Genomic DNA, 26,724 nt, shown 5'->3' with positions numbered 1-26,724 from the left:
TGTCGCTAAACGCGTGTTTCTCAATGTGGACGAAAAACCCGGAGGACCCGGAGAAAATCCACGCGACCACGGGAAGAGAGACATCGAAAACTCCAAATATACAGCAGGCGTCAGGGTCGGGATCGAACCCACGACCTCCTGCACACCAGGCGAGGTAGTTAACATCTCCTAGCCACCGTGATGATGATGAGAGAGACATGCAAACTCCAAATATACAGCAGCAGGCGTCAGGGTCGGGATCGAACCCACGACCTCCTGTACACCAGGCGAGGTAGTTAACATCTCCTAGCCACCGTGGCTGCTCCCGACGTCAGCTCCGCCCACTTTTACATAACTACGCCCACCAAGCCACTAGCCCCGCCCACACGACAAGTGGCATCTTGGCTCGCGCTGGGCCCGGTCCGCTTCTCGCAGGCCCTACACCAAAATCAGAGTAGCCCCGCCTACTTCTATTATAGCCACGCCTACTACACCGGTAAACACGCCCATTATCCCGATAACCACGCCTATTACTCAAGGTAGCTCCGCCCTTCTTCCCCGTTAACTATGAATCGTTGATGAGACCGTACACATTTTGAATGGGGGGGGGGGGGGGACAACATTCCAGTCGTTCACAGAAGAGACTGGAGTGATGATACGAGTTCACATGCAGCTGCCCGCGGTTATTCGCTCCATCGCTGGGCCGTGGGAGATGGCGACGACGGCTTAGGGATGGATGCCTTTCATCCAGCAGTGGATTTTTCATGGCTGCTGATGATGGTGATGATGCATTCAGTCAAGTTAAACACTGAAGCACTGTGCGTGTGAACGTGGAGCGAGTGAGAGAGGCTCCCGGTGACAATCATTGCGCCTTTGAGGGGCACAGTTGGAGCGAGCGAGAGGAGTGGTGATGAATGGGGGGTGAATTGAAGACGCGGAATCTTGTTCTGGCAAGATCCTCGTAAAAACTAAATATTATATTATTTTTTCTCTCCACTGGCAGCCACTAAACGCGGCTCTGCTATCGATTTGTCCCGCGAGAGACTCAATTCCAATTGTGCAGCCCCTCACCCGTCCAAATCCCTCCACAGCTAAACACGTGTACACACGCACACACAACAACAATAACAACAGACACCTGTACACACACAACAATAACAACACACACCTGTACACATAAAACAAAAACAACACACACCTGTACACACGCACACACAACAACACACACCTGTACACACGCAACAATAACAACACACACCTGTACACACGCACACACAACAATAACAACAACAACACACTTGTACCTATACAGCAACACTTCAACGAGTCTCAAGACCCTGTTGCAGGAGGGTCCTACCTTGGGATGTTTGACTAATGTCATGAGCGAGTGTGTTGGGGGAAGGATCGTGATTCTCTGGATCAACGCTCTTCACTAATTTTCAGAACGGGGCCACACTTTCGCCCAATGAGACATCAGCAGTGTGGGGGCCGCCACACATTTGAAACCACTGGGGTTTAACAGCAGCACGATGATGATGATGATGGGAGGTGTTGTCACCATTTGTGATATTGCCTGGGGCCGCCAGTGGCCTGCCCGCCTTGAAATGAAGAGCACTACTCTGGAGACGGGGGGCGGGGGGGGGGGGGTGTAATGCTCACAGCTCCTCACAGATGGATTTAATAATTCATCGCACTATTGACATATCCTGGCTGTGGTCGCAGACCAGCCTCCACTATTTGGTATTCCCAGGAAGTCACCCCCATTAATGTACTAACCAGGCTTAACTTTGTTCATCTAACGATCAGCATTAATCTATTTAATATATATACATATATATTTGTTCCTAGCGTTGCAAGTAAACATTGCAAGTGGTCTAAATTAAACAATTAACGAGAACAACAAACACATGTAATTACAGAACGCACTACAAAGGCAAACTAAACGATTGTTTATGAATGAGGACGACTTCCGCTCTCACTGCGCGTGGAAACGAACGCGGCCCGGGATCACGAGGGCGGTCGCGGCGGGGGGGGGGGCACGGGAGGGAGGGGGGAGTCCGGGCTGAGAGACAGAGCACCCTCGGCTACAACACATGGGTCCCCTTCGCTACTCCACACGGGACCCCCTTGGCTACTCCACTTGGGGGGAGGGGTCGATGTGGGGGTGTGGGGAGGGGGGGTGTCCTTTGACGAGTCTCGGTCCCTGAGGGCCTTCTCTCGAGCCCCCTAGCAGACCGTTCGGTCTCTCGCGAGGGTCCTTCCCTGTCACCCCCCCCCCCTCTCCATCCTGTCACCCCCCCCCCCTTCTCCATCCTGGCGCTCACCTTCGCTCGGCTTGCTCATGAGACTCGGAGCTTCGCTCGGGCCTTCCTAACGGGGCAGCCCTCAAGTGATCACGTGACGTGAAAACTCACAACAATGCTCATGATAATTTATTAAACGTCTTTTGTCAACCCACCGCTGGATGAAGGCTTCCCCACGACGTTTCGGTCATGCGAGTTGCTTGACCGTCCTTGAGCACGCTGGTCGCTGCGCGTTGGTCAAGGTGGAATGGGGCGGTTGAGGCAATGCTGCTTCAGACGTCACTCGCCGCTGATGTTATCCATGACCTGGAATCGAGCTTAGGTAACCTGGGTTCATGGCGCAATGCGCTAACCGCTAAGCCACCGCTCCCACCCCTTAAGTAACGTGTGAGTTCGTGAAAGTATGTGTGTGTGCTTGTGTATATGTACCGCGCTGGCCTTCATAGGGGCTCGCTAACAGCACTTGCCCCAACAGTATGTTAAGGCTATAGGGGCATCTTTATCTGTGTGTGTGTGCGTGTGCCTGGGTGTACGTTGTCTGTCTGCATGTTTGTGTGGATGGGTGAATGTATATACGAAGCAGTTAGCACGCTGCACCACAAACCCTGCCACCCGAGTTCGATTCCTGCTCACGGCCAACACCAGTGACGATTACACTATGTAACACAATTTTTGATCCTTGGTAGTAAGTGTTATTTCATAATTACTTGTGCCAAAAAAAGTATAGAAATTGGCTATTATTTCGCACAAACTTTTGTGACCAGGACAGTGATATTTGGAAATGTACCTATTTTCAATGAGAAAACGGGCAAATTTGTGTCTTTTCGTTCCCATAAAGTCAGAAAAAACAACATATTAATCAAAGTTAACATGTTTTTATACTAAAATAATACGAAAATTACTACAACAGATTTAGAAGTGAGTAGTTTTTCGAGATTTACGATTATACTGTAAATCACTTTCACGAATCAGCCCCCAAATGTAGTCTCACATCATGTTCTCGTTATACTGTCCTTGGTAGTGGCATTCAAAGTCTAGTATATCCTGGTGGAAGCGCACGCCTTGCTCCTCCGAGTACGCTCCCATGTTCGCCTTGAATTTATCAAGATGAGCACAAGGATGGGATACATCCTACAGCCCATTGTGCCGTAGTTCTTCACCAGTCTCAACCAGCTCCACATAGTTTTCGACATTGTGATTGTCCAGGAAGCCACGAACCACGGCGACAAAGCTGTTCCAAGCCGCTTTCTCCTTACTAGTGAGCTTCTTGGGGAATTCATTGCACACCAGGATCTCTTTATCTGTGGTACGACGAAGACACCGGCTTTGACCTTTACCTCAGACAGCTTAGGGAAGAAGTCCTGAAGGTACTTGAAGGCTGCCGACTCCTTATCTACAGCTCTGACAAATTGTTTCATAAGGCCCAATTTGATGTGCAGTGGTGGCATCAGCACCTTCCGGGGGTCCACCAGTGGCTCCCACTTGACGTTGTTCCTCCCCACAGAGAACTCGGTCCGCTGCGGCCAGTCCCGTCTGTGGTAGTGCGCCTTGGTGTCTAAATCTTTTGTAGTAATTTTTTTATTACTTTAGTATAAATACATGTTAATTTTGATTCATATGTTTTTTCTGACTTTATGTGAACGAACAGACACAAATTTATTGAAAATAGGTACATTTCTAAATATCACTGTCCTGGTCACAAAAGCAAAGTTTGTGGGTAATAATAGCATATTTCTGTACTTTTGAGACATAAGCAATGAGAAAATAACACTTACTACCAAGGAACAAAAAACATGTGTTACACAGTGTTATCTGAAGCGGTCCTGGGCCTCCCCGACGTCGACTTAGCCTCAAAAAGTATCTGTTGCGATGTGTAAGAATCGCCACTGGGGAGACAAAGTCGGACGGGCGTGGTGTTGCTGGCCACCCACCCCCTCGTGTGCCACAGTGCCGAACTTCATAGGTGCTTGCTCACTGCACTTGCCCCAAGAGTCTGTCAAAGGCTATACAGGAGGGGGGGGATCTTTGTCTTTGTCTTCCATCCGAATGCATTTAAAATTCACAACTGTCACTGAAGCAGGAATTCCCTACGTTCCGTTGCGGGGACAATATCAAAGGCTGATGATGATCTCTTAGAACTCGGAAGAATGAGACGTCTGGATGACAGCGACCCAAGTTATCAACTTCAAAGCCCTTTGCGACCCCTAGCGGCTGAACGGTCACTCGGTCGCGGGCTAAACATCGCATCTTCGTCATCGGCCCCTTCCAACGGCCACCACGCGTCACGCACGCAAACAAATTACATTCGGAGCCATTTCGCAGTCGTTTATTTTACATTCATTTAAGCAAAGATGTGGCCATTTACGCAGACCCTAATCTGGTTTGCGGGACCGTTCTGGGACAAGACTGTGGTCAGACATCCTTCGAATAACCGGGTTAGTGTGTAATTAGAAACATCACGGATGTGCCCATTTCCTCCAGCGATTGTGTAATTACAGATAATCGACCAGAGCAACACAAAGACAAGGATACTCCGTATTGCCTTTAACAGACTGTTGGGGCAAGTGATGTTAGCTAGCACCTATGAAGGCTGGCACGACACATGAGGTGGCTGGCCAGCATCACGCCCGGCCGCCTTTGTCTCCCACGTGGCGATGTTCAAACCACCGCACCAGGTGCTCATTTGAGGCTGAGTCGAGCCTAGGGGAGACCCAGACCGATTTGAGATAATCGTCACTGATGTTGGCCGTGAGCCAGAAGATAACTCGGGTCGCCGGATTCGTAGCGCAGCGCGCTAACCGCTACACAACCGCTCCACACTAGGGCGCGCGCACACTCACAGAACACGCGCGCACACTCACAGGACACGCGCACACACTCACAGAACACGCGCGCACACTCACAGAACACGCGCGCACACTCACAGAACACGCGCGCACACTCACAGAACACGCGCGCACACTCACAGAACACGCGCGCACACTCACAGAACACGCGCGCACACTCACAGAACACGCGCGCACACTCACAGAACACGCGCACACACTCACAGGACACGCGCGCACACTCACAGAACACGCGCCCACACTCACAGGACACGCGCAAACACTCACAGAACACGCGCGCACACTCACAGAACACGCGCACACACTCACAGAACACGCACACATACTCACAGAACACGCGCGCACACTCACAGAACACGCGCACACACTCACAGAACACGCACACACACTCACAGAACACGCGCGCACACTCACAGAACACGCGCACACACTCACAGCACACGCGCACACACTCACAGAACACGCACACACTCGCAGCACACGCGCACACACTCACAGAACACGCGTACACACTCACAGAACACGCGCACACACTCACAGAACACGCACACACACTCACAGAACACGCGCGCACACTCACAGAACACGCGCACACACTCACAGCACACGCGCACACACTCACAGAACACGCGCGCACACTCACAGAACACGCGCGCACACTCACAGAACACGCGCGCACACTCGCAGAACACGCGCGCACACTCGCAGAACGCAAACGCCTGCGGCCACGTGGTTATCGGCACTGTCCCTAGCCCGGGGGAAGTGACACAGCTCCACACAGGTGGATTTAAGAATCCATGTTGCCATATCCGGACCACGCCGCAGCCCAAGTCCACCACAACTCCTGGCGCTCCCATCAAAAGCAGTCCCCCGTGCCAGTACGAACCAGGCTCGCTCGACCCCCTGCCCTGCTTATCTTCCTGAGGTCGGCCGCGTTCGTGTGGATCGACGTGGACCGGCCGTCCGATTCGCGTGTTCGGCGGACGCGGCTGTTTCGCCCCCTTCACTTCTCGACGGGAATCCGTCTCCCCGCCACGGCGCGCGGGTCTCCCACGCGGCCCCACGTGGCACGGAGCTCGTCCCACGCGCCCGGAGCAGGCGGCGCGCCCTTGGGATAACTCTCTCCGCATGCCATGGCAATAACAACAACAACAACAACCCCACGAAAGTATTTGTTTCACACAAATCCGTCGGTCCCTCAAGCTGCTCGGGAGTGAATCATTTTAGCAGCGTTTGCAGTTCAGTTACAAGCATGCAGTGGTCTCATCCGCAGAGTTGGGGGGGGGGGGGGTGGGGGGGTTGTATCAATCAATGTTGGTGGACTGCCGGGTGTTTCCTAGGCAAGAACATTTAAGATGTGGGTCTTAGTGCGACGCGAAGTTAAGTAAAACGTAACACAAACCAATCACGAGCGTCGTCGCGGAGGAAACGATGGACACGTTCAGCGACATTTACCAAGCGGGGAGGGAGAGGGGGGCGGGGGGTAGAGAGAGGCGGCGGAGGGGAGGGAGGGTGATGAGGAGGGCATCGAACTCCCTCGGCTCGGCTCTCTGTGTAACGCTCCGCGTTTGATTTCGTCTTGGTTGTGGTTCCGCTTTCGCGTAAATGCGAATTGAGCTGGCACACGAAAGCGCTGCTCTGCCGAGTTGGTGGCGGGGACGGCTGATGGGGGGCTGGGGGGGTGTAGGAATGGTGAGAGTTGGAGTATCGGGTGGGTGGGGGTGATAGGGGAGGTGGTGATGCTGCTTGGGTTGGGGTGAGTGGTTCGGCGCGGCTGGTGAGGGTGTTGGTGGCGTACATGTGTTTAGAGTTAAGGGTGGTGAGGATGGTGGTGAGTGTGTGCAGGTATTGGCGGGGTAGACACGTGGTGAGGATGATGGTGAGAGTGTGGATATTGCTGGGATGTGGCGTGGAGGAGACGTTGAGGGAGTTGTATGGATGACGGGGGGAGGGGATGGGGGTGGTGTCTACACTTCCCCGTGATGTTGCGACTCGACGTGGCAACTCTCTCCCTCCTCGCTCCCTCCACGCTGTCTCCCCCACGCTGTCTCCCTCCAGGCTTTCCCCCTCCCGCACTCTCTCCCCCACGCTCTCTCCTCTACGCTCTTCCATCCACTATCGCTCTCTCCCTACACGCGCTCTCTGCTTCCTTCACGCGAAGCCCCGCGCCAGCCCCCCCTCCCCCCCATGCCTCTCATGCCCCCCCCCCCCTGGGGGCCGCATGGCACCGTGTTTAACGCAATGCGGCAGGACCCCCCCCTCCCCCCCCCCTCTCCCCCTCCCTCATCCCCCCCTCCTTTCGCCCCGGGGGTTCACGACTGGGCGCGCGTGGAGAGAGCCCGCAAACTGCGCGGCTAAACGACATCATCCACATTGTTGTTGTTCTCGTTAACATCGTCACGATCGTCGTCGTCATCATCATCGTTATCAAAATAATCGTCAACATCATCACGATCATTATCAACGTCCTTATCATAGCCATAACTGTCATCGGTATCTTTTTAGTTCATATCATCATCGTCATCACTGCCGTGTTGGACATAATCGTTGCCGTCATCATCACCATCGCCACCACCTGTAGTGGGTGATTCCGGACACGTGCTGTGGACGAGTGGAACACTCGGCAAGAGACGACGGTCCGGGCTCACACCCCGCACAGATGACGATCACTGCCGCACTCCTTCCCCCGCGTGCGGTGGCGGCGAGCTGCAATGAGCGCACAGCGACATCCACCCACACCTCCACCCACACCTCCACCCACTCCTCCTCCCACACATCCACCCACACCTCCACCCACACCTCCACCCACTCCTCCACCCATGCATCAACCCACACCTCCACCAACACCTCCACCCACACCTTCACCCACGCATCCACCAACACCTCCACCCTCACCTCCACCCACACCTCAACCCACACCTCCACCCACTCCTCTACCCACTCCTCCACCCACACATCCACCCACTCCTCTACCCACTCCTCCACCAACACCTCCACCCACTCCTCCACCAACACCTCCACCCACACATCCACCCACACCTCCACCCACACCTCCACCCACTCCTCCACCAACACCTCCACCCACATCTCCACCCACACCTCCACCCACACATCCACCTACAACTCCACCCACACCTCCACCCACACCTCCACCCACACCTCCACCCACTCCTCCACCAACACCTCCACCCACTCATCCACCAACACCTCCACCCACACCTCCACCCACACATCCACCAACACCTCCACCCACACTTCCACCCACACATCCACCCACACCTCCACCCACACCTCCACCCACTCCTCCACCAACACCTCCACCCACTCCTCCACCAATACCTCCACCCACACATCCACCCACACCTCCACCCACACCTCCACCCACTCCTCCACCAACACCTCCACCCACACCTCCACCCACACCTCCACCCACACATCCACCTACAACTCCACCCACACCTCCACCCACACCTCCACCCACACCTCCACCCACACCTCCACCCACACCTCCACCAATACCTCCACCTACACATCCACCCACACCTCCACCCACACCTCCACCAATACCTCCACCTACACATCCACCCACACCTCCACCCACACCTCCACCAATACCTCCACCTACATATCCACCCACACATCCACCCACACATCCACCCACACATCCACCCACACCTCCACCCACACCTCCACCCACACATCCACCCACACATCCACCCACACATCCACCCACACCTCCACCCACACCTCCACCCACACATCCACCCACACCTCCACCCACACCTCCACCCACACATCCACCCACACCTCCACCCACACCTCCACCCACACCTCCACCCACACATCCACCCACACATCCACCCACACCTCCACCCACACCTCCACCCACACATCCACCCACACATCCACCCACACATCCACCCACACATCCACCCACACCTCCACCCACACCTCCACCCACACATCCACCCACACCTCCACCCACACCTCCACCCACACATCCACCCACACCTCCACCCACACCTCCACCCACACCTCCACCAATACCTCCACCCACACATCCACCCACACCTCCACCCACACCTCCACCCACACCTCCACCCACACATCCACCCACACATCCACCCACACATCCACCCACACCTCCACCCACACATCCACCCACACCTCCACCCACACATCCACCCACACATCCACCCACACATCCACCCACACCTCCACCCACACATCCACCCACACCTCCACCCACACCTCCACCCACACATCCACCCACACCTCCACCCACACCTCCACCCACACCTCCACCAATACCTCCACCCACACATCCACCCACACCTCCACCCACACCTCCACCCACACCTCCACCCATACATCCACCCACACATCCACCCACACATCCACCCACACCTCCACCCACACCTCCACCCACACCTCCACCCACACCTCCACCCACACATCCACCCACACCTCCACCCACACCTCCACCAATACCTCCACCCACACATCCACCCACACCTCCACCCACACCTCCACCCACACCTCCACCCACACATCCACCCACACATCCACCCACACATCCACCCACACATCCACCCACACATCCACCCACACCTCCACCAATACCTCCACCTACACATCCACCCACACATCCACCCACACATCCACCCACACCTCCACCCACACCTCCACCAATACCTCCACATACACATCCACCCACACATCCACCCACACATCCACCCACACATCCACCCACACATCCACCTACAACTCCACCCACACCTCCACCCACACCTCCACCCACACCTCCACCCACACATCCACCCACACATTAACCTACACATCCACCCACACCTCCACCCACACCTCCACCCACACATCCACCCACACCTCCACCCACACATCCACCCACACATCCACCCACACATCCACCCACACATCCACCCACACCTCCACCCACACATCCACCCACACATCCACCCACACCTCCACCCACACATCCACCCACACCTCCACCCACACATCCACCCACACATCCACCCACACCTCCACCCACACATCCACCCACACATCCACCCACACATCCACCCACACATCCACCCACACATCCACCCACACCTCCACCCACACATCCACCCACACATCCACCCACACATCCACCCACACATCCACCCACACATCCACCCACACATCCACACATCCACCCACACATCCACCCACACCTCCACCCACACATCCACCCACACATCCACCCACACCTCCACCCACACATCTACCCACACCTCCACCCACACCTCCACCCACACATCTACCCACACCTCCACCCACACCTCCACCCACACCTCCACCAATACCTCCACCCACACATCCACCCACACCTCCACCCACACCTCCACCCACACCTCCACCCACACATCCACCCACACATCCACCCACACATCCACCCACACCTCCACCCACACCTCCACCCACACCTCCACCCACACCTCCACCCACACCTCCACCCACACATCCACCCACACATCCACCCACACCTCCACCAATACCTCCACCTACACATCCACCCACACATCCACCCACACCTCCACCCACACCTCCACCAATACCTCCACCCACACATCCACCCACACATCCACCCACACATCCACCCACACATCCACCTACAACTCCACCCACACCTCCACCCACACCTCCACCCACACCTCCACCCACACATCCACCCACACATCCACCCACACATCCACCCACACCTCCACCACACCTCCACCCACACCTCCACCCACACATCCACCCACATATCCACCCACACATCCACCCACACATCCACCCACACATCCACCCACACATCCACCCACACATCCACGCTGCATTACCCCTCTTCCTCTTCAGCCGGATTCTCCTCCTCCGCAACCTCCTCTTCCTCCGCTGCCTACTCAACCTCCGTTGCCTACTCAACCTCCGCTGTCTCCTCTCTAACCCTCTTTCTCATCCCTCTCTTAAACTCCTTCCTCGTCATCCTTTTAAATCTCTTCATCCTGCTGCTTCTCTCTCCTGGATCTGCTCTTTATCATCATTCTCCACTTCTTCATTCTCGTGCTTCTCCTGAACCTACTCCTCGTGCCCCCCCCCCCCCCGCTGTGCTAAGAGGCTCCTTTATTGGATTGGGTTAGCGCAGCGCTTCACATGAACGTGCTAATGGGGGGGGGGGGGGTGTAATGCAATTTGACGCATTGCTCGCACCGCCCACCATACATCACTGGCGATTTAAACAGGGCAAGGAGAAGCAGAGAGGATGTAGCAGGCAGTAGTGAGGTGTGGAGACGTCAAGCCCCCTGCTGACATGGCGTTTGTTTGTGTGCAAATGGGGCATTAGTGGGGGCCGTAGACTTCATGAATCCCCCGTGAACACTCAAGAAAGTCACGGTCTCGGAGCCTTAAACAAATGCTGCCGGGGGAGATCGGCTGATGCAGCTAAATGCAAGTTTTCTGCCTATTCACCTGTCTGTGTGCAAGTCGGTGTGTGCTCGCTAATAGCACTTGCCCAACCAATCTCGTAAGGCTCTTCCGGGGGGCATCGTAGTCTTGGCTGTGTGCGCGCGTGCGTGTCTGTTCATCTGCATGGATTCACGTGTCTTGTATGTTCCGGTCCGCGTGTGTTCACGTGCACGTGTTCATGTGAATTTACGTGGCAACCTGCGGCTACGGAGCCGCGTGCGGCTCTTCAAGGACTCTTTCGTGACGCTATAGGGAGCACCCTCTCGTATTCACGTGCGCCTCTCGAATTCGGCGAAAATGGCTCTTCTTATTATTTTTGTTGCCGACCATTTGTGTACACTGATCAGATGGATTTGACACGTGCTTACGGAAGTCTCGTGTTTACGAAGTCTCGTGTTCACGCAAATCTCGTGCTCACGCAAGTCTCGTGTTTACGCAAGTCTCGTGTTTACGCAAGTCTCGTGCTTACGCAAGTCTCGTGTTCACGCAAGTCTCGTGCTCACGCAAGTCTCGTGTTCACGCACGTCTCGTGTTTACGCAAGTCTCGTGTTCACGCAAGTCTCGTGTTCACGCAAGTCTCGTGTTTACGCAAGTCTCGTGTTCACGCAAATCTCGTGTTCACGCAAGTCTCGTGTTCACGCAAGTTTCGTGTTCATGCAAGTCTCGTGCTTACGCAAATCTAGTGTTTACGCAAGTTTCGTGTTTACGCAAATCTCGTGTTTACGCAAGTTTCGTGTTTACGCAAGTTTCGTGTTTGCGCAAGTCTTGTAGTCAGTCGGGGCATTCCAACGGTAACATTTGAGAAATTGGAGCCGTAAACATAAACGGCCTTCAAGTCACAGGACCGGCTCGGCCCAGCGTTCTCCAAGTCTCACTCTGGACTCTCACGAACGCACGAGTTCCTGGCGTCGGTGAACAGAGTCATTTGCTCCCACCCCCCCTCCGTGGAGTGTGACGCCAAAGTCACTGTCACGAGTAGCTATTGTGGATTCCCATTGTTGAGAGTTCTGATTGATTGTTAGTCGTGTATTATACACCTTCCCTGCCATTGTTGTATGCAGCCCCAGTCAGCCCTCTCTTCCCACGTGACTTTCTCGCCGCGTTGGCCGCTTCACCATGGGAGGAAGAAAATGAAACCGATCTGCTTCGGTCGATGGGCCTCAACCCCAGAGGCACCGACTGCCCAGTCCTGCAACACCCTCACACGTGCATTCCACCCGTGTGCAACACGTGTACCCGCGCCCACGTGTTCCTTGTTCCCCGACAAAATCTATCCATGTGTTCGGTCCAAACTACCCCCCCCCGTCCCGTAAACAAGATTCAGTCAATTAGTGGCCCAGGACTCAAGGGGGGAGGAGGCAGAATAACAACAGCGGCAACAGCGCTGCTGATAATTATCAAGCGGCGGTTACCCCCCCCCCCGACTCTTTAGAAGAGCATCGCGACGTCTCGCCACGTCGGCGCTGCCACGCGTTTGTTTGTTGTGGAAATCGCCGCGGCTGGGGCGAAGGAGGCGACGGAGGCTGTGGCCTGGAGTCGCCGCGCGCGCGGCTCTCAGTGAGGAGGGCGCTGAAGGATGCGCGGTTTCATTCTGCAGACTCGCACCCCACACGTCACACTCACACAGACGTCTCACACACGTCACACATGTCACACTCACACACGTCACACACACGTGACACTCACACACGTCACACTCACACACGTCACACTCACACACCGTCACACTCACACGTCACACTCACACACGTGACACACACACACGTGACACGCACACACGTCACACTCACACACCGTCACACTCACACATCACACGCACACACGTCACACTCACACACGTCACACTCACACACGTGACACTTACACACGTGACACTAACACACGTCACACTTACACCGTCACTCATCACTCACACTCACAATGTCACTCACACACATCACACTCACACCATCACTCACACTCACACGTCACTCGTACATCACACAACACTCATCACGGGGCACATCACCTTGTCCACCACCTCATTCTTCATGCTGGGGTGTAGACTCTGGTGGGGGTCCAGTGTTTGTCACGTGTTGGGGTCTTCACTGTGCTGGGGTCAGGATACCCTGGAGTCTGGTGTTGGTGTCCGGTGTTGGGGTATAGGGTTGGGGTCTCGTGTTAAGGGTCTGGTGCTGGGGTTTGAACTGTGATAGGATCATCTGATTGAGTTTTAGTGTTTGGGGTCTAAATGTTGATACCCGAGTTTCGTGGTATTACGTCAAGGTTCTTCGTTATGATCACCTGGTGTCGAACTTGTATCATCGTGATATCTCGGCGGGTTCGGGTTCGGGTCTAATGTCGGCGTTGCGTCTTTGTGTCTGGCCGTCGTGCCACGGTCAGCTGCTGGGGCCTGGCTCTGGCTCCCCGCGCTCTCGGCGTGGCGAGCGGCCGATAAGCGCGGCCAGAGTTCTTGCTGTCGACGCCACAGATTGGCCATCATCAAGTCGGTGTCCGCGCCACCTCCTGTTACCAGCTCCGGATCTGGAGACTAAATCCCTTGCATCGAAGCTGTGTGCCTCCTGATGCCACCCCGTGGCGCATCTACCCCCCCCCCCCCTCCCGGCTAGGGTTTAGCGGCACTGCTCCGTGGTGGGGAGACACGGGGATAAAGAACCACGTCGAAATAAGCCCCCTTTTAGATTTTCAGAAATCCCCCAAACGCATCTCAAATTTGCGCGTCAATTAGGAGCATTCGAAAGAAAAGGCGCGTTATTGAGCGGCGGGATTTTGAGTCATCTCAATTGAAATTACTCCCGCGTGGAGATCTGCACGCTGCGCTACTCGCCCCGATCACTATTCAAACCACGGACGTTACACAAATAATATTGGGCCCAACAAAAAAAAGCCAATCTCTTCCTGATTTGGTTGCGTCCGGCGCGGCTCGGGGTGTGAATGGAATTTTGCACCATTTCGTGGCACAGCAGTGCAACGGCGGCGATCGGCGTTCGCGTCTCGCCGCGATGCCGTTCCGCGAGAGTGCGCGCGGATAGCCCCGGCGCACGCCGCTGCCGCTTCTCGCCACGTGCCCCTCACAGCAGCGGTGGTGTCCTTGGTTGCAAGGCCCGCGGGCCACTGACGGCCCCTGGTGGCCTTGAGTGCAACCCCTGACGTGCGCCTGCCCCCCCCCCCCCCCACCGACAATCCACAAATCACAAATAGTGAAACCACCCCCATCATCATCGTGCTGCTGTCAATACCCAACAATGGTTTCAAATGTGTGGCAGCACTCACGCCGATGATGTCTTATCGGCGAAAGTGCCCCCATCCCCTCCCCTCTAAACATTTGTGACGAACGCTGCCTTACAGCGAGGGCCACGGTGGTAGTGGGGGAGGGGGCGGTGGGCCTCACTAGCTGAGGCTGTGGTGGAGCCAGGGCAGGCGCTCCAACTTTCACTCTGCTTAGTTTTATTTTGCCAGGTAAGGCCCATTGAGCTGTACGGCTCTTTTAGCAGAAGCGACCTCGCCACAATTGATAGCTCAACGAAGTGGCGTATCATGTGGAAATGCATAGCAGCCTATGGTGCCCCCCCCCCCCCCACACAACAATCCTACTGCCCCCCCCCCCTTCACCATCCGAGAGAAGCTGGAGCCAGGCTTGGCCGTGGGTGAATGTGGATTTGACTAAAGCGGTGGAGGTGGATTTGACTAAAGCGTTGAGCGGAGTAGAAATCCGCTCGTGAGTGCGAGCGCTGGGTGGATCGTTACATCACAGGATCGCGAGAGACGATGGCGTACTGGGGAGACCTTAGCCCAGCAGTGGATTGACCAAGGCCGATGATGACGAGAGGAGATACTCCTAACGAGACTAGTCCTCACACACGGTTCCATCCCAGTATTGGATCCCCGCTCACACAAACACACACGCGCGCGCGCGCGTGCAATTACACACGAGTCCGGATACTGCTGTTGTGACCCCCCTTCTCCAGAATCCTTGTAAAACTTAATTACCAGAGCGAAGTACATTAATTTATATAAAACAGAAATTCATCTTGTGATTCCCTTTGTTGCTGCATTAATTGCGTTGGCTATCAAATCGTCCCGAAACAAAGTTTGTTTTATAAAATCATCAGCGGCCAAATCCAATCTCGGAAAAAGTCACCTTGGCTGCCCCAGGCCCCTGAGCCTCTCCGTGTTATTCTGCCTTGTACACGAACGTGTGTGTGTGTACTCGAACGTGTGTGTGTGTGTACACGAGCGTGTGTGTGTGTGTACTCGCTCTCGTGTGTGTGTGTGTGTACACGCTCTCGTGTGTGTGTGTACTCGAACGTGTGTGTACACGCTCTCGTGTGTGTGTGTACTCGAACGTGTGTACTCGCTCTCGTGTGTGTGTGTACACGAGCGTGTGTGTACACGCTCTCGTGTGTGTGTGTACACGAGCGTGTGTGTACACGCTCTCGTGTGTGTGTGTACACGAGCGTGTGTGTACACGCTCTCGTGTGTGTGTGTGTGTACTCGCTCTCGTGTGTGTGTGTACACGCTCTCGTGTGTGTGTGTGTGTACACGCTCTCGTGTGTGTGTGTACACGAGCGTGTGTGTACACGCTCTCGTGTGTGTGTGTACACGCTCGTGTGTACTCGCTCTCGTGTGTGTGTGTACACGAGTGTGTGTGTGTACACGCTCTCGTGTGTGTGTACACACACACGAGCGTGTGTGTGTACACACACACGAGCGTGCGCATCTCCGCCCTTTGTGTGTACCTGTATAAGACGCCCGAGAATGCACGTGGCGATATTTCTCCTCGTATTGTGTTCAGGGTTTCACTTCAGTGGTTCCTCATTCCGCGTGGACGTTTTTATTCGAATAATAATTCAATGGCGCTGTCATGGTTTATTTTTATTTTTTTACGACTCTGTGTTCCTTGGTCCACGCTCGACTTGGAATCCGGTCCCACAAGGGATGGGGCTTTTGGCTTCCACCCCGCCCCCACTCCTCACCCCCCCCCCCCACTTTCCCACCCCCACCGGGACTGCATCCTCAGTGGCCCGCAATGATGAGACGCGTTTTTTCTCGCACACTCAGGGATCGCCCATTTACCCTCGTATGCCGGAGGACCTGTCAGCGAGAACCTTTAATGGGAACTCAAAAGTCAAAGTGATTTCCTGGCTCAACTGAGCATTGAGGCATCGGTGCTCATTTCCCGTTTGCAGCCCTGCACAGTCAGTGGCGGAAATTCCATTTTTCGAATGGCAGGGGTGAGCATCCATCGGACAACCACCGTTGACTTATCCACAACGTGGTACTCGTTTTATCGACCCCGGAAGGATGATGGGCTGAGTCAACCCCAATCCAGTGTTTGGACTCGTAACCTTTTCGATTGCGATTATTGCACCAATAAATAAACACATTTAACTATTTGTTTACCTTGGAAAGCCTCGTTATGTTTCAAGACGTGTTTGGCCAATTCCTATAAAGTAAAGTTTGGCTTCTAAGATCAGAGAGTCACATGATTTGGGGCCAGACTCAAATTAAATAATGTATTATTATTAGTTTCACTTTTATCGTCTCCTTTTGCATTATTTCTTAATTTCATATCATATTAGTGCGAGCTTTGTTTGCTCCGTTAGTTCACACACAACGTCAGCGTGCTATTAGCATATCATTCGCATGTCTCGTGAATCGTCAATCGTCACGCGGCACGATTGACTGCGTGCATCGAGAGCGTGGGAATCGATCGTCGCGTGACTAACGACCGACGCCTACACACCACGCCGTGTATTAATTTAAGGCTGAGTTGACCTACGCGCGGCTGGGTGATGTAAGAAAGGTGGGGGGGGGGGGGATCCGAGGGCAGTTTTCCACCAACACAAGCCCGAGCACACACACAGAGACAAATGTCTCCCGTGTAGCCTTCACCTACTGTTGGGGAAAGTCCTGTTGTAGTAAGTGCTGCTTGATATTAAGAAGCCACGGGAGCGATTTTAGGAAGCTGCTGGAGCTATCCACTTTTAGTTTCTAGATTGAAAACTAATTTCTCTTTAGAATTGCTATGTGTGTGTGTTAGTTTGTTGTCCTCCGATTCGCACGGTTGGCTACGCACGGTGCGAACGAAGTTCAACGCACCTTAGCAAACGTCTATGAAGGTCGGCACGGTGCCCTTGTGTGGTGGGTGGGGGGGCATCACCACATCAGGCCGCCGTTGTGTGCCTCGTGTCTCTGTTAAGACACCGCACCAGGTACTCATTTATATTGAGGTCCAGAATCGGTTCAGATTATGACCACCGATGCTGCCCTGGCCGGGGATCGAACTCGACAGGTCACCGAGTTCGCAGAGCAGTATGATGATGATCATCATCATCATCGTCATCATAATCACCGCTCTCGCGTATGATTGACAGAAACGCGTTCAGGCGCTAAATGCCAAAGTCGAGGTGGGCTGGACGCGACGAGCGGGGCTTCAGGAGAGAGAGAGCTCGCACGGCGAACACAGCAGGCACACATACAAACATCACCCGTATAGCCTTAGCAGACTGCAGGAGCAAGCGCTGTTAGCTGAGATGCCACTCGTCAACAGTGCTGCGTGGCCTGGGAATCCAACTCCTGTGCACGGGATCGTAGCGCAGTGCGCCAACCCCCCAACACAGACACGCACAACAAAGATGCCCGGTTTAGTCTGAGCGGACTGTTGGGGCAAGCACGGCAGACGAGGGTGTGAGTGGCCGGCACCACGCCCGGCCAGCCGCCTTTGTCTCCCCAGTGGCGATGTTTCACACATCGCACCGGGTGCTCGTTTTGAGGCTGAGTCGACAACAGACGGCACGCGCATCGGCACGTGAGTGCCTCCGAGCATTGCACTCTTAAACAAAACACAGGGGGGGGAAGGGTTTAGTTGCCTCCCCGTCCTCCCCCAACTCCCGCCTACTAATTGTGCGGACGAACTTCCGAGAAAAAATAAAGGCGCGCAAGCGGCGCTTGCGTGGGAACAAATTGGAAACTCGGGGAGCGGGGTAGAGTCGGGATAGAGACGCCCGGGCGCCGCGTCTGGAATGCGTCCGGCTCGATTAGGGCCGAGCGCCTCGGGGCCGATGGCGCGGTGCCTCGGTCAGCGCCGGCGGCACTCCGCGATCGAAAGCATCGATTCGTTTTTCTTGGTAAGAAAATTGCTCCGTGCTGGAAGGCGACGGGACGACAATCCGCCGCTCGCGTGCGCACCCCCCCCTCCACACACCTCCCGCACCCCACACCCCCCTCCACACACCTCCCGCACCCCACAACCCCCCCCCACGCCATCCCTCACACCTATCCCTGAGCCCCCCCCCATCCCGCCCCCCCCCCCATCCCGCCCCCCCCCCCCCTACGAACATTCTCCCCACCCCTCCAATCTCTTGCCAAAATTCACATCTAAGCTCGGAAATTCTTGCGGGGCATCAGAAAGTGTGAGGTTCCATTATCACGCGAAATGCCGGAATTGAGGGGCAGGGACAGGGCTCTGGGTGTCTGGATTGGTGTCCTGACATCACTTTAGGGCCCCCCATTCCATGTATCACACCAATCTCACCCTGTCCCGTCTCTCATTTTGTTTCCTTGTTTCATTGAATCACTGTCGGCCTGTCCCCTTGTGCGTGTCTCTCTGCTTCTCCCATCTATCGCCAAGTCTGCTCTCCCTGTATCCATCGGTCCTTATCTCTGTCTCCCTGCTTCCGTCTCTCTAACGTCTCTGTCACTCCGTCTCGCTGTCTCCTGGCGTCTGTCGTTTTACCACCCGTCCATCTGTCCCGCTGTCCTGCTAACCCACCAACCCGCACCCCGTCTCCCCCATCTCTCTGTGCCTCGTTCTGCCTGTCTCACGCATACCGCTCCATGTCCCCCCCCCCCCACCCCCCGCGCCACCCCCGCAGGAGCGACGAAGGACATGGGGAAGATGATGGGCGGCAACGAGGAGAAGGACCCGGACGCCGAGAAGAAGCAGGAGGAGCAACAGGAGGCCCTGCGGCAACAGGAGGAGGAGCGCAAGTCCAAGTACGCCAAGATGGAGGCCGAGCGAGAGAACATGCGGCAGGGGATTCGAGACAAGGTAGCGACCGCAGCATCGCCGCCCCTACCACCGCCTCTGTCCACCGCGCTCGATAAAAAAAAATATATGTTTTTTTATTTTACCAGGTAAGGGACCACTGAGATATGTGGATCTTTTTTCACAAGCGACCAGGTCACGAATGATAGCTCAACAAAGTGGCTCATGTGGAAATGTACAACAGCCAAATAAGCACGTTGATTCTAAATGTGGAGGGGAATACAGGAGGATCAGGAGAACAAGTCCATGCCACCACGGGAAGAACACGCAAACTCCAAATATACAGCAGGCGTCAGCGTCGGGATCGGGATCGAACCCACGACCTCCTGTACACCAGGCGGGGCAGTAAACATCTCACCACCGCAGCGCACGCTTCTACACTTCACACACTCGCGGCACGCTCGCGGACGCGCACATCACACGCCGGGCGCGCTGTCTGCACCCCGCCGGCATTGCCGTCGGAACTCTCTCCGAGAGACAATCGTGCGAAGTCTCCCGAGTGTGGGAGGACGTCTGCAGGAGGAGGGTGTGATGGGAGGGGAAAGGACATACGCAGATTCCGCGGGCAGGCGGAGAGAGGGGAAGAGAGAGGGAGGGAGTCTTTGATTGTGCAGGGTAGTGGGAGGGCAGGATGGGGGCGGTGTGGGAGCCGAGTTGGAAAGAATTCAGAATTCACCGAACGTGGGCACAGTGGGCATGACGACGATGATGAAATATGCGCGGCTGAGAGCGCTGGGTGGGGTGTGAGGAAGCGACGGGGTGCAGCCAGCCCGACGGGACCGCGCGAGCTCTGGGGGGGATACCTCCAAACACCCCCCACACCCCCCCCAACACCCCCCCCCAACACCCCCCCCCCCAACACCCTCCCCCCAACACCCCCCCACCCAACCCCCACCACGACGTGAGTCACCGCGCGTGGGCAGACCTGACCCCCCACCCCCGCACTACTCTGAAATGTTCCATAATGAATTAGTTGACGTTGTTTGCCTGGGGTTTTATTGTAAGTTGACAACACGGAAACGGATGCGGCTGCGCCTTTTGCGAGAGATCGAACGTCGTCGTGGCGTCCGGAATGACGCTTGGCGGCGTTTGCTCTCGGGGCACCCCTCGAGATCGGTCGAGAGTCTCGACGTAGTGGCAGCCAAGGGAATGGGTCAAGGGAATGGGTTAAGTAGTAGGGCGAGGGGCTAATCCACAGAGGAGATGAAGTGATGAAATCAGCTCTTGTGCAGGTGCTTGTTATGCCGCAGGATCCTGAAAGAGCGTGCCAGTCGCCTTCATCCAGCAGTGGATTGACCTTGGCTCTGATCATGATGATTATGATAGTCATACTTAACTCTTTGGTTCTTTCGGTAAAGTCACGTATGTATAAAATAAAATTAATTTAATCACGACGTTTCGGGCGCAACACAAGCGTCCGTCATCAGGTGGGAGAACCACAGCAGGAAACAATTGCTGAAGTGGGCGCTTCAAATCTAGATAGTCATACTTACATTTTATATTGCGTCATTTATGCTAATAGCATCGCATGGATGGTGGTGGGAATCAGGTTTGGGAATCAGGTTTTAGGTAGGCGTCAGTATGGGTTACTTTCCTGTAGACAGAGTGGCTCATTGAGCCATCTGGTCTCTTTGTGATCAAGACATCCAAGAAGGGTAGCAAGCCATCCTTTTCCACCTCCATGGTGAATTTTATTGCTGGGTGTATGGAATTGATGTGGTTGAGGAATTGTTCCAGAGCCGGTCGGCCATGTGGCCAGATGACGAACGTGACATCCACGTATCTCTTCCACAAGGACGGGCATAGAGTGGATGCCTGGATGGCGTCCGTCTCAAAATTTTCCATGAAAATGTTGGCCACAACCGGAGATAAGGGAGAACCCATTGGGGTGCCTTCAATTAGTTTGTAGAATGTTCCATTCCAAGTGAAGTATGCGTTGGTGAGGCAGTGTCTCACCAGGGCCGGTACATTAGCATTCAATCCTTGTTGAACCAACTCTTCAATTATTGCAATGGTATTGGGCACAGAAACTTTGGTGAACAAAGAAACTACATCGAAACTAACGAGCAAATCACCTGGGGACAGTGATATGTCTTTAATTGGCGATACCAGGGGAGCTGAGTTAAGAACAGAAGAGGTGGTCTCATCAGTGAATGGCTGCGAGGTCTCAGACAGATATTGGGCCACTTTGTAGGTGGGTGAGCCAGTGGTGGAGACGATGGGGGACAAAGGGGGGCACCTTCTTTATGGATTTTCGGTAAGCCATACAATCTGGGTGGTCTAGCAGCAGAAGGTTTTAAGGAAAACCGTTTGGTCTGTTCACTTAATGAAGCTGAATCAGTGATGAAGGGGTTCGGGGGTCGACAGTTTTCGGAAAACTTTTAGATCAACTATTTACCCCCCACTTTCTATAACTTTTTGGACTTCTGCAAGCCTCTTGTAATTTTGTTGACGGACAAATGGACAGACAAATGGCACTGCGGGCTTTCACAATAGCTCAGTATATGTATATGTTATGTTTTTAAGAGAAGGTATTAAAATATATTTTCCCCCCGGGCAACGCCAGGTGCTTCCCGCTAATATTAATAATAAATAAATAAATTGCACCAAAACTAAAAAAGGACAAACAACGAAAACGCGATCATAACAGAGAAATTAGTCCACGAGGTCTAACTTCACATCGCAGACCCACAGTCTCAACTACCCAACCAAGCCAAGGCAACCTTCGCAGGAGGGGCGCTGGTAGAGTGGCACAAACAAGTTACGACCTCATTTACAATTTAGATTTGAAGTTTTCGTGACTGCAGGCACGGAGAGATTGCCCACTTCAGCAATTGTTTTTTGCTGTGGTTGTCCCACCTGATGACGGACGCTCGTGTTGCGTCCGAAACGTCGTGATTTAATGTATTTTCTACCTACGTGACTTTACCGAAAGAACCAAAGAGTATGGACCTCATTTACACCAATCGGTCCAAAGTCCAAAAAGTGAGTACGGCTCCGTTCTGCCTCTCGCTCGGCGCCAGACACCTGCCGTGGTGCCGAGTTTGAGATGCGAGGCGGAGGTTGGTCAGTCAGCCTCGACTCTCCCACAAACGATTCCGTTCCCAATCCTCCACCGTCCCTGGCCAGCGGTCGACGCTTTTCAAATCACCAAAGATCAATCTTGAAAGTGTCGCGAAGGTGAGTTTTAAAAGCCCATAGTAGCGACTACGTTGAAAGCCAATGTCGAGGTCCATCTAAAAGGTTTTTGTTGTGAAGGTTCATATTGAATACTGAGTGATGGTCTGTATTGAAGGCGTCGTGACATTCAAGTAGCAACATCGCCCCCTACCGGCAGACTATACCCATCTGTGATACACAGCGCCTACATCATGATATCCACGTGATAACAATGGCGTGGTTATCATACACACACACTCAATTATGTTAGCGTATTCATATTACTATTTCATCTGGATTATAAGATGCTCCGGAAAGTAAGACACTCCCCAAGCCTTGTGTCCGATGTCAATAAAGTTATGCACATCTCAACACACGCACGCCCACACGCAGCTACCGGATTATCAGACGCACCCCCAACTTGTATAGGTGGGGGGGGGGGGATGTTAAAGTTCCGTCTTTTAAATCAGAGAATGCGGTGATAGTTGGTGCAGCAGCAGTCGACGGAACGCTGCTGGGCCCCAGTCCAATCTCAGCCTCGCCTCCCCCTGGGAATCCCCTCCTCCCCCTCGTGGCGCCTGAGCCAATCACAAGCGTCCCCCGCGAGCAGCGCGTGCTATGCAAGGCGCCTTAATCACGTGACAGCGCCGAGCAATTACCATACATGTGGGGTGAGCGCCCCCTGGGGCGTACCCGAGCCGACCAATGAGCGCGAGCGGCGGCGTGGTTCAATCTTCGCATTGACGCGTGAGCGGCTTCGCTAATTCCGAACGGCGGTGGAGCAACTGGCCCGGTGAGGTCACCAGACTCCGAACGCGTCTCTCACTCGGGGCTCCACGGCCGAATCACCTTGCCGCAGGCCACCACAGCCACTGGCAGTCGACCCCGCATCTCCCTGACGTCTCCCCACGTCTCGTCTGGCCCTCCCTGAGATGTCCTCCCGTCTCCAGGAATCCCGCCGCGTCTCAGAGAATCTCGTCACGTGTCTATGCGTCTCCCTCTCATCTCCCCGCATCTTTCCGCGTTTTTCACATATCCTCACATCCTCTCGCATCTCCTGGTATCTCCTCACATCTCCTCTCACTTATTCCCATCGGCTCGCTTCTCCTCACTGCTCCTGAAAACGTCTCACACCTCATCGCAATGCCCGACCTCTCTTCCCACCTCATAACATCTCGTCGCATCGCCCCACATCTTCTTAGACCCCCTCCGCCACCCACCGCTTCTTACTTTTTGCCAGCAATGTTCATCTCCATGCAGACAGAGTTACGGCTGCGTGGGACGGAGGCGAGTGGGATGATTGGAAAGTGGCCAAAGTCGCCGTTCTAATCGTTTGAACGCAGCAGGGAGCGATGGCCGGGGGAGGTGATTTAGGTGCAGAAAGAAAAATACCTACAGACTGCTGTTAGCGAGCAGCACTTATGAAGGCTGGCAAGGCACACGAGGGAGGGGGTGGGTGGCCAACACCACGCCCGTCCGCCTTTGTCTCCCCAGTGGCAATGTTTCCACATCGCACCAGGTACTCATTTGAGACTGAGTCGACCTAGAGGAGGCCCAGGACCGGTTCAGATAATCGTCACTAGTGTTGGCCTTGAGCGGGAATCGAACTCGGGTTGTCGAGTTTGTAGCGCAGCGTAGCGCTAACCGCTACACCACCTCTCCCCACCCCTTACACAACAAAGACAAAGATCCCCCGTATAGCCTTTAACAGACTGTTGGGGCCAATGCTATTAGCGAGCACCTATGAAGACAGCAACGGCACACGAGGGGGTGGGTGGCCAACACCACGCCCGGCCGCCTTTGTCTCCCCAGTGGCGATGTTTACTACACACCGCACCAGGTGCTCATTTGAGGCTGAGTCCACCTAAGGGAGGCACCGGTGTTGACCGTGAGCAGCAGCGCTAACCATTACCCTACCTCTCCCCCCCTCCCCCCTTGCACGCGGTTGCGCAGTACGGCATCAAGAAGAAGGAGGAGCGGGAGGCGGAGGCGAACGCGGCCATGGAGATGCCGTGCGAGGGCAGCCTGACGCGACCCAAGAAGGCGGTGCCGGCCGGCTGCGGCGAGGAGGAGGAAGAGGAGGAGAACATCCTCGACTCGGTGATCAAGTTCCTGCCCGGGCCGCTGCAAGACATGTTCAAGAAATAGAGGAGCCGGGACAGGGGAGAGGCGCTCAGCTCGCTCAGCGCGCACTCGACGCACAGATAATCAGATCAGATGAATCAGCCAACCCAGGTCAGGCCTGCAGTTCGTTCATTGTTGTTGTTAATTACGACGACGATAATAATTGCCGTAGCAATGGTGATGATTGATGGTGGTGATGATATTTTTTTTCAAACTGGTCTTTTCAAAATGCATTTAAAAATAATGTCATGTAAACATTCTAATTATTGAGAAGCCCCGAGTGAGACGGAAACAAACAACCGCAAAAATATTTTTAGAAAAAAAAATATTCACGATATTTGAATGATGTAAGACGGGCTTGTCTTTTCAGTTGCAAAGAAAAAAAACACGTTTACGAGAACGTGTTTTTTTTCGGTCCTAAATTCACGAAGGAGAGTTTTATTATGCAGACGCGGCGTGGATGTTGTTACTGGGTGTTAGGGCAAGCCGCACGGCGCGCTCTCGGGGGTTGCAACAAAAGGGGAAAGTTGCCGAGACGTTGGTCCTCGCCCTGGGCTTAATTTCTCGCTTCACGACTCTCCGGCGAGGCTGCTTGGGGCTGGCTTGGCTCTGCGATTACCTGCACAATGCATTCCCACGCAAGTACAAGGTGGAGCCTTATCCATGAAATAATCCTATATTATTGTACCTACATTCCTACAATCCTACGAACAGTTTTTAGGACACAATTTGGCGTGAGATGGATGATGCGGTTGGGTGCCAAAAGATTAATTCCCCAGAACGGCCGTTTTTCCGGAATGTTCTGGCGAAGCTTAAGCGGCAGCCGGTCTCTTTCGCTAAATATCGGATTCACGACTTCACGGAACTCTGGGCACCGAAATCGTCGTCGTTAATGACGGCGAATAATGATAAATCGGCGCTATATTTTGAGGGGGTGTTGGCAGGAGGGGGGGCGGCGCGGATTTCCCAGTGAGACTTTTAAAAGTTGCGTCGAGATGAGAATCCAGCCCGGAGCGGTGTCTCTCCACGTGGGCCCCGGTGGCTCCCTCCACCGTCACATCACCGCGGGGCCACCGGCGGGGACCGGGAAGACTCCGGGACCCTTTGTTGGGCGAAACCAATAACGGTTGTCAAATTTGCTGGGCGAAACCAATGACGGTGACCAAATTTGCTGGGCGAAACCAATGACGGTGGCCAAATTTTTTGGGCGAAACCAATGACGGTGGCCAAATTTGTTGGGCGAAACCAATGACGGTTGTCAAATTTGCTGGGCGAAACCAATGACGGTGGCCAAATTTGTTGAGCGAAACCAATAACGGTTGTCAAATTTGCTGGGCGAAACCAATGACGGTGGCCAAATTTGTTGGGCAAAACCAATGACGGTTGTCAAATTTGTTGGGCGAAACCAATGACGGTGGCCAAATTTGTTGGGCGAAACCAATAACGGTTGTCAAATTTGCTGGGCGAAACCAATGACGGTGACCAAATTTGCTGGGCGAAACCAATGACGGTGGCCAAATTTTTTGGGCGAAACCAATGACGGTGGCCAAATTTGTTGGGCGAAACCAATGACGGTTGTCAAATTTGCTGGGCGAAACCAATGACGGTGGCCAAATTTGTTGAGCGAAACCAATAACGGTTGTCAAATTTGCTGGGCGAAACCAATGACGGTGGCCAAATTTGTTGGGCAAAACCAATGACGGTTGTCAAATTTGTTGGGCGAAACCAATGACGGTGGCCAAATTTGTTGGGCGAAACCAATAACGGTTGT

General features: G+C 54.4%; 1 protein-coding gene across 1 annotated transcript in view; it reads left to right on the top strand.

Annotated features, from left to right (window-relative positions):
* LOC144721500 (complexin-1) overlaps positions 1–25,186 on the top strand; it is a 38,354-nt gene extending 13,168 nt beyond the window's left edge. The window contains exons 2-3 of the mRNA XM_078599149.1: positions 19,498–19,673; positions 24,783–25,186. Coding sequence (XP_078455275.1) covers positions 19,498–19,673; positions 24,783–24,977 — 371 coding nt within the window. The 3' untranslated portion in view covers positions 24,978–25,186. The remainder of the gene's footprint in view (positions 1–19,497; positions 19,674–24,782) is intronic.
* The last annotated feature ends 1,538 nt before the right edge of the window (positions 25,187–26,724 follow it).

The sequence above is a fragment of the Lampetra planeri genome, chromosome 12, assembly GCF_965212315.1.
Source record: "Lampetra planeri chromosome 12, kcLamPlan1.2.h2, whole genome shotgun sequence".
Lineage (NCBI taxonomy): Eukaryota > Metazoa > Chordata > Hyperoartia > Petromyzontiformes > Petromyzontidae > Lampetra > Lampetra planeri.
Note: the sequence above shows the minus strand (reverse complement) of the source record. Positions and strands in the feature narration are given on the sequence as shown.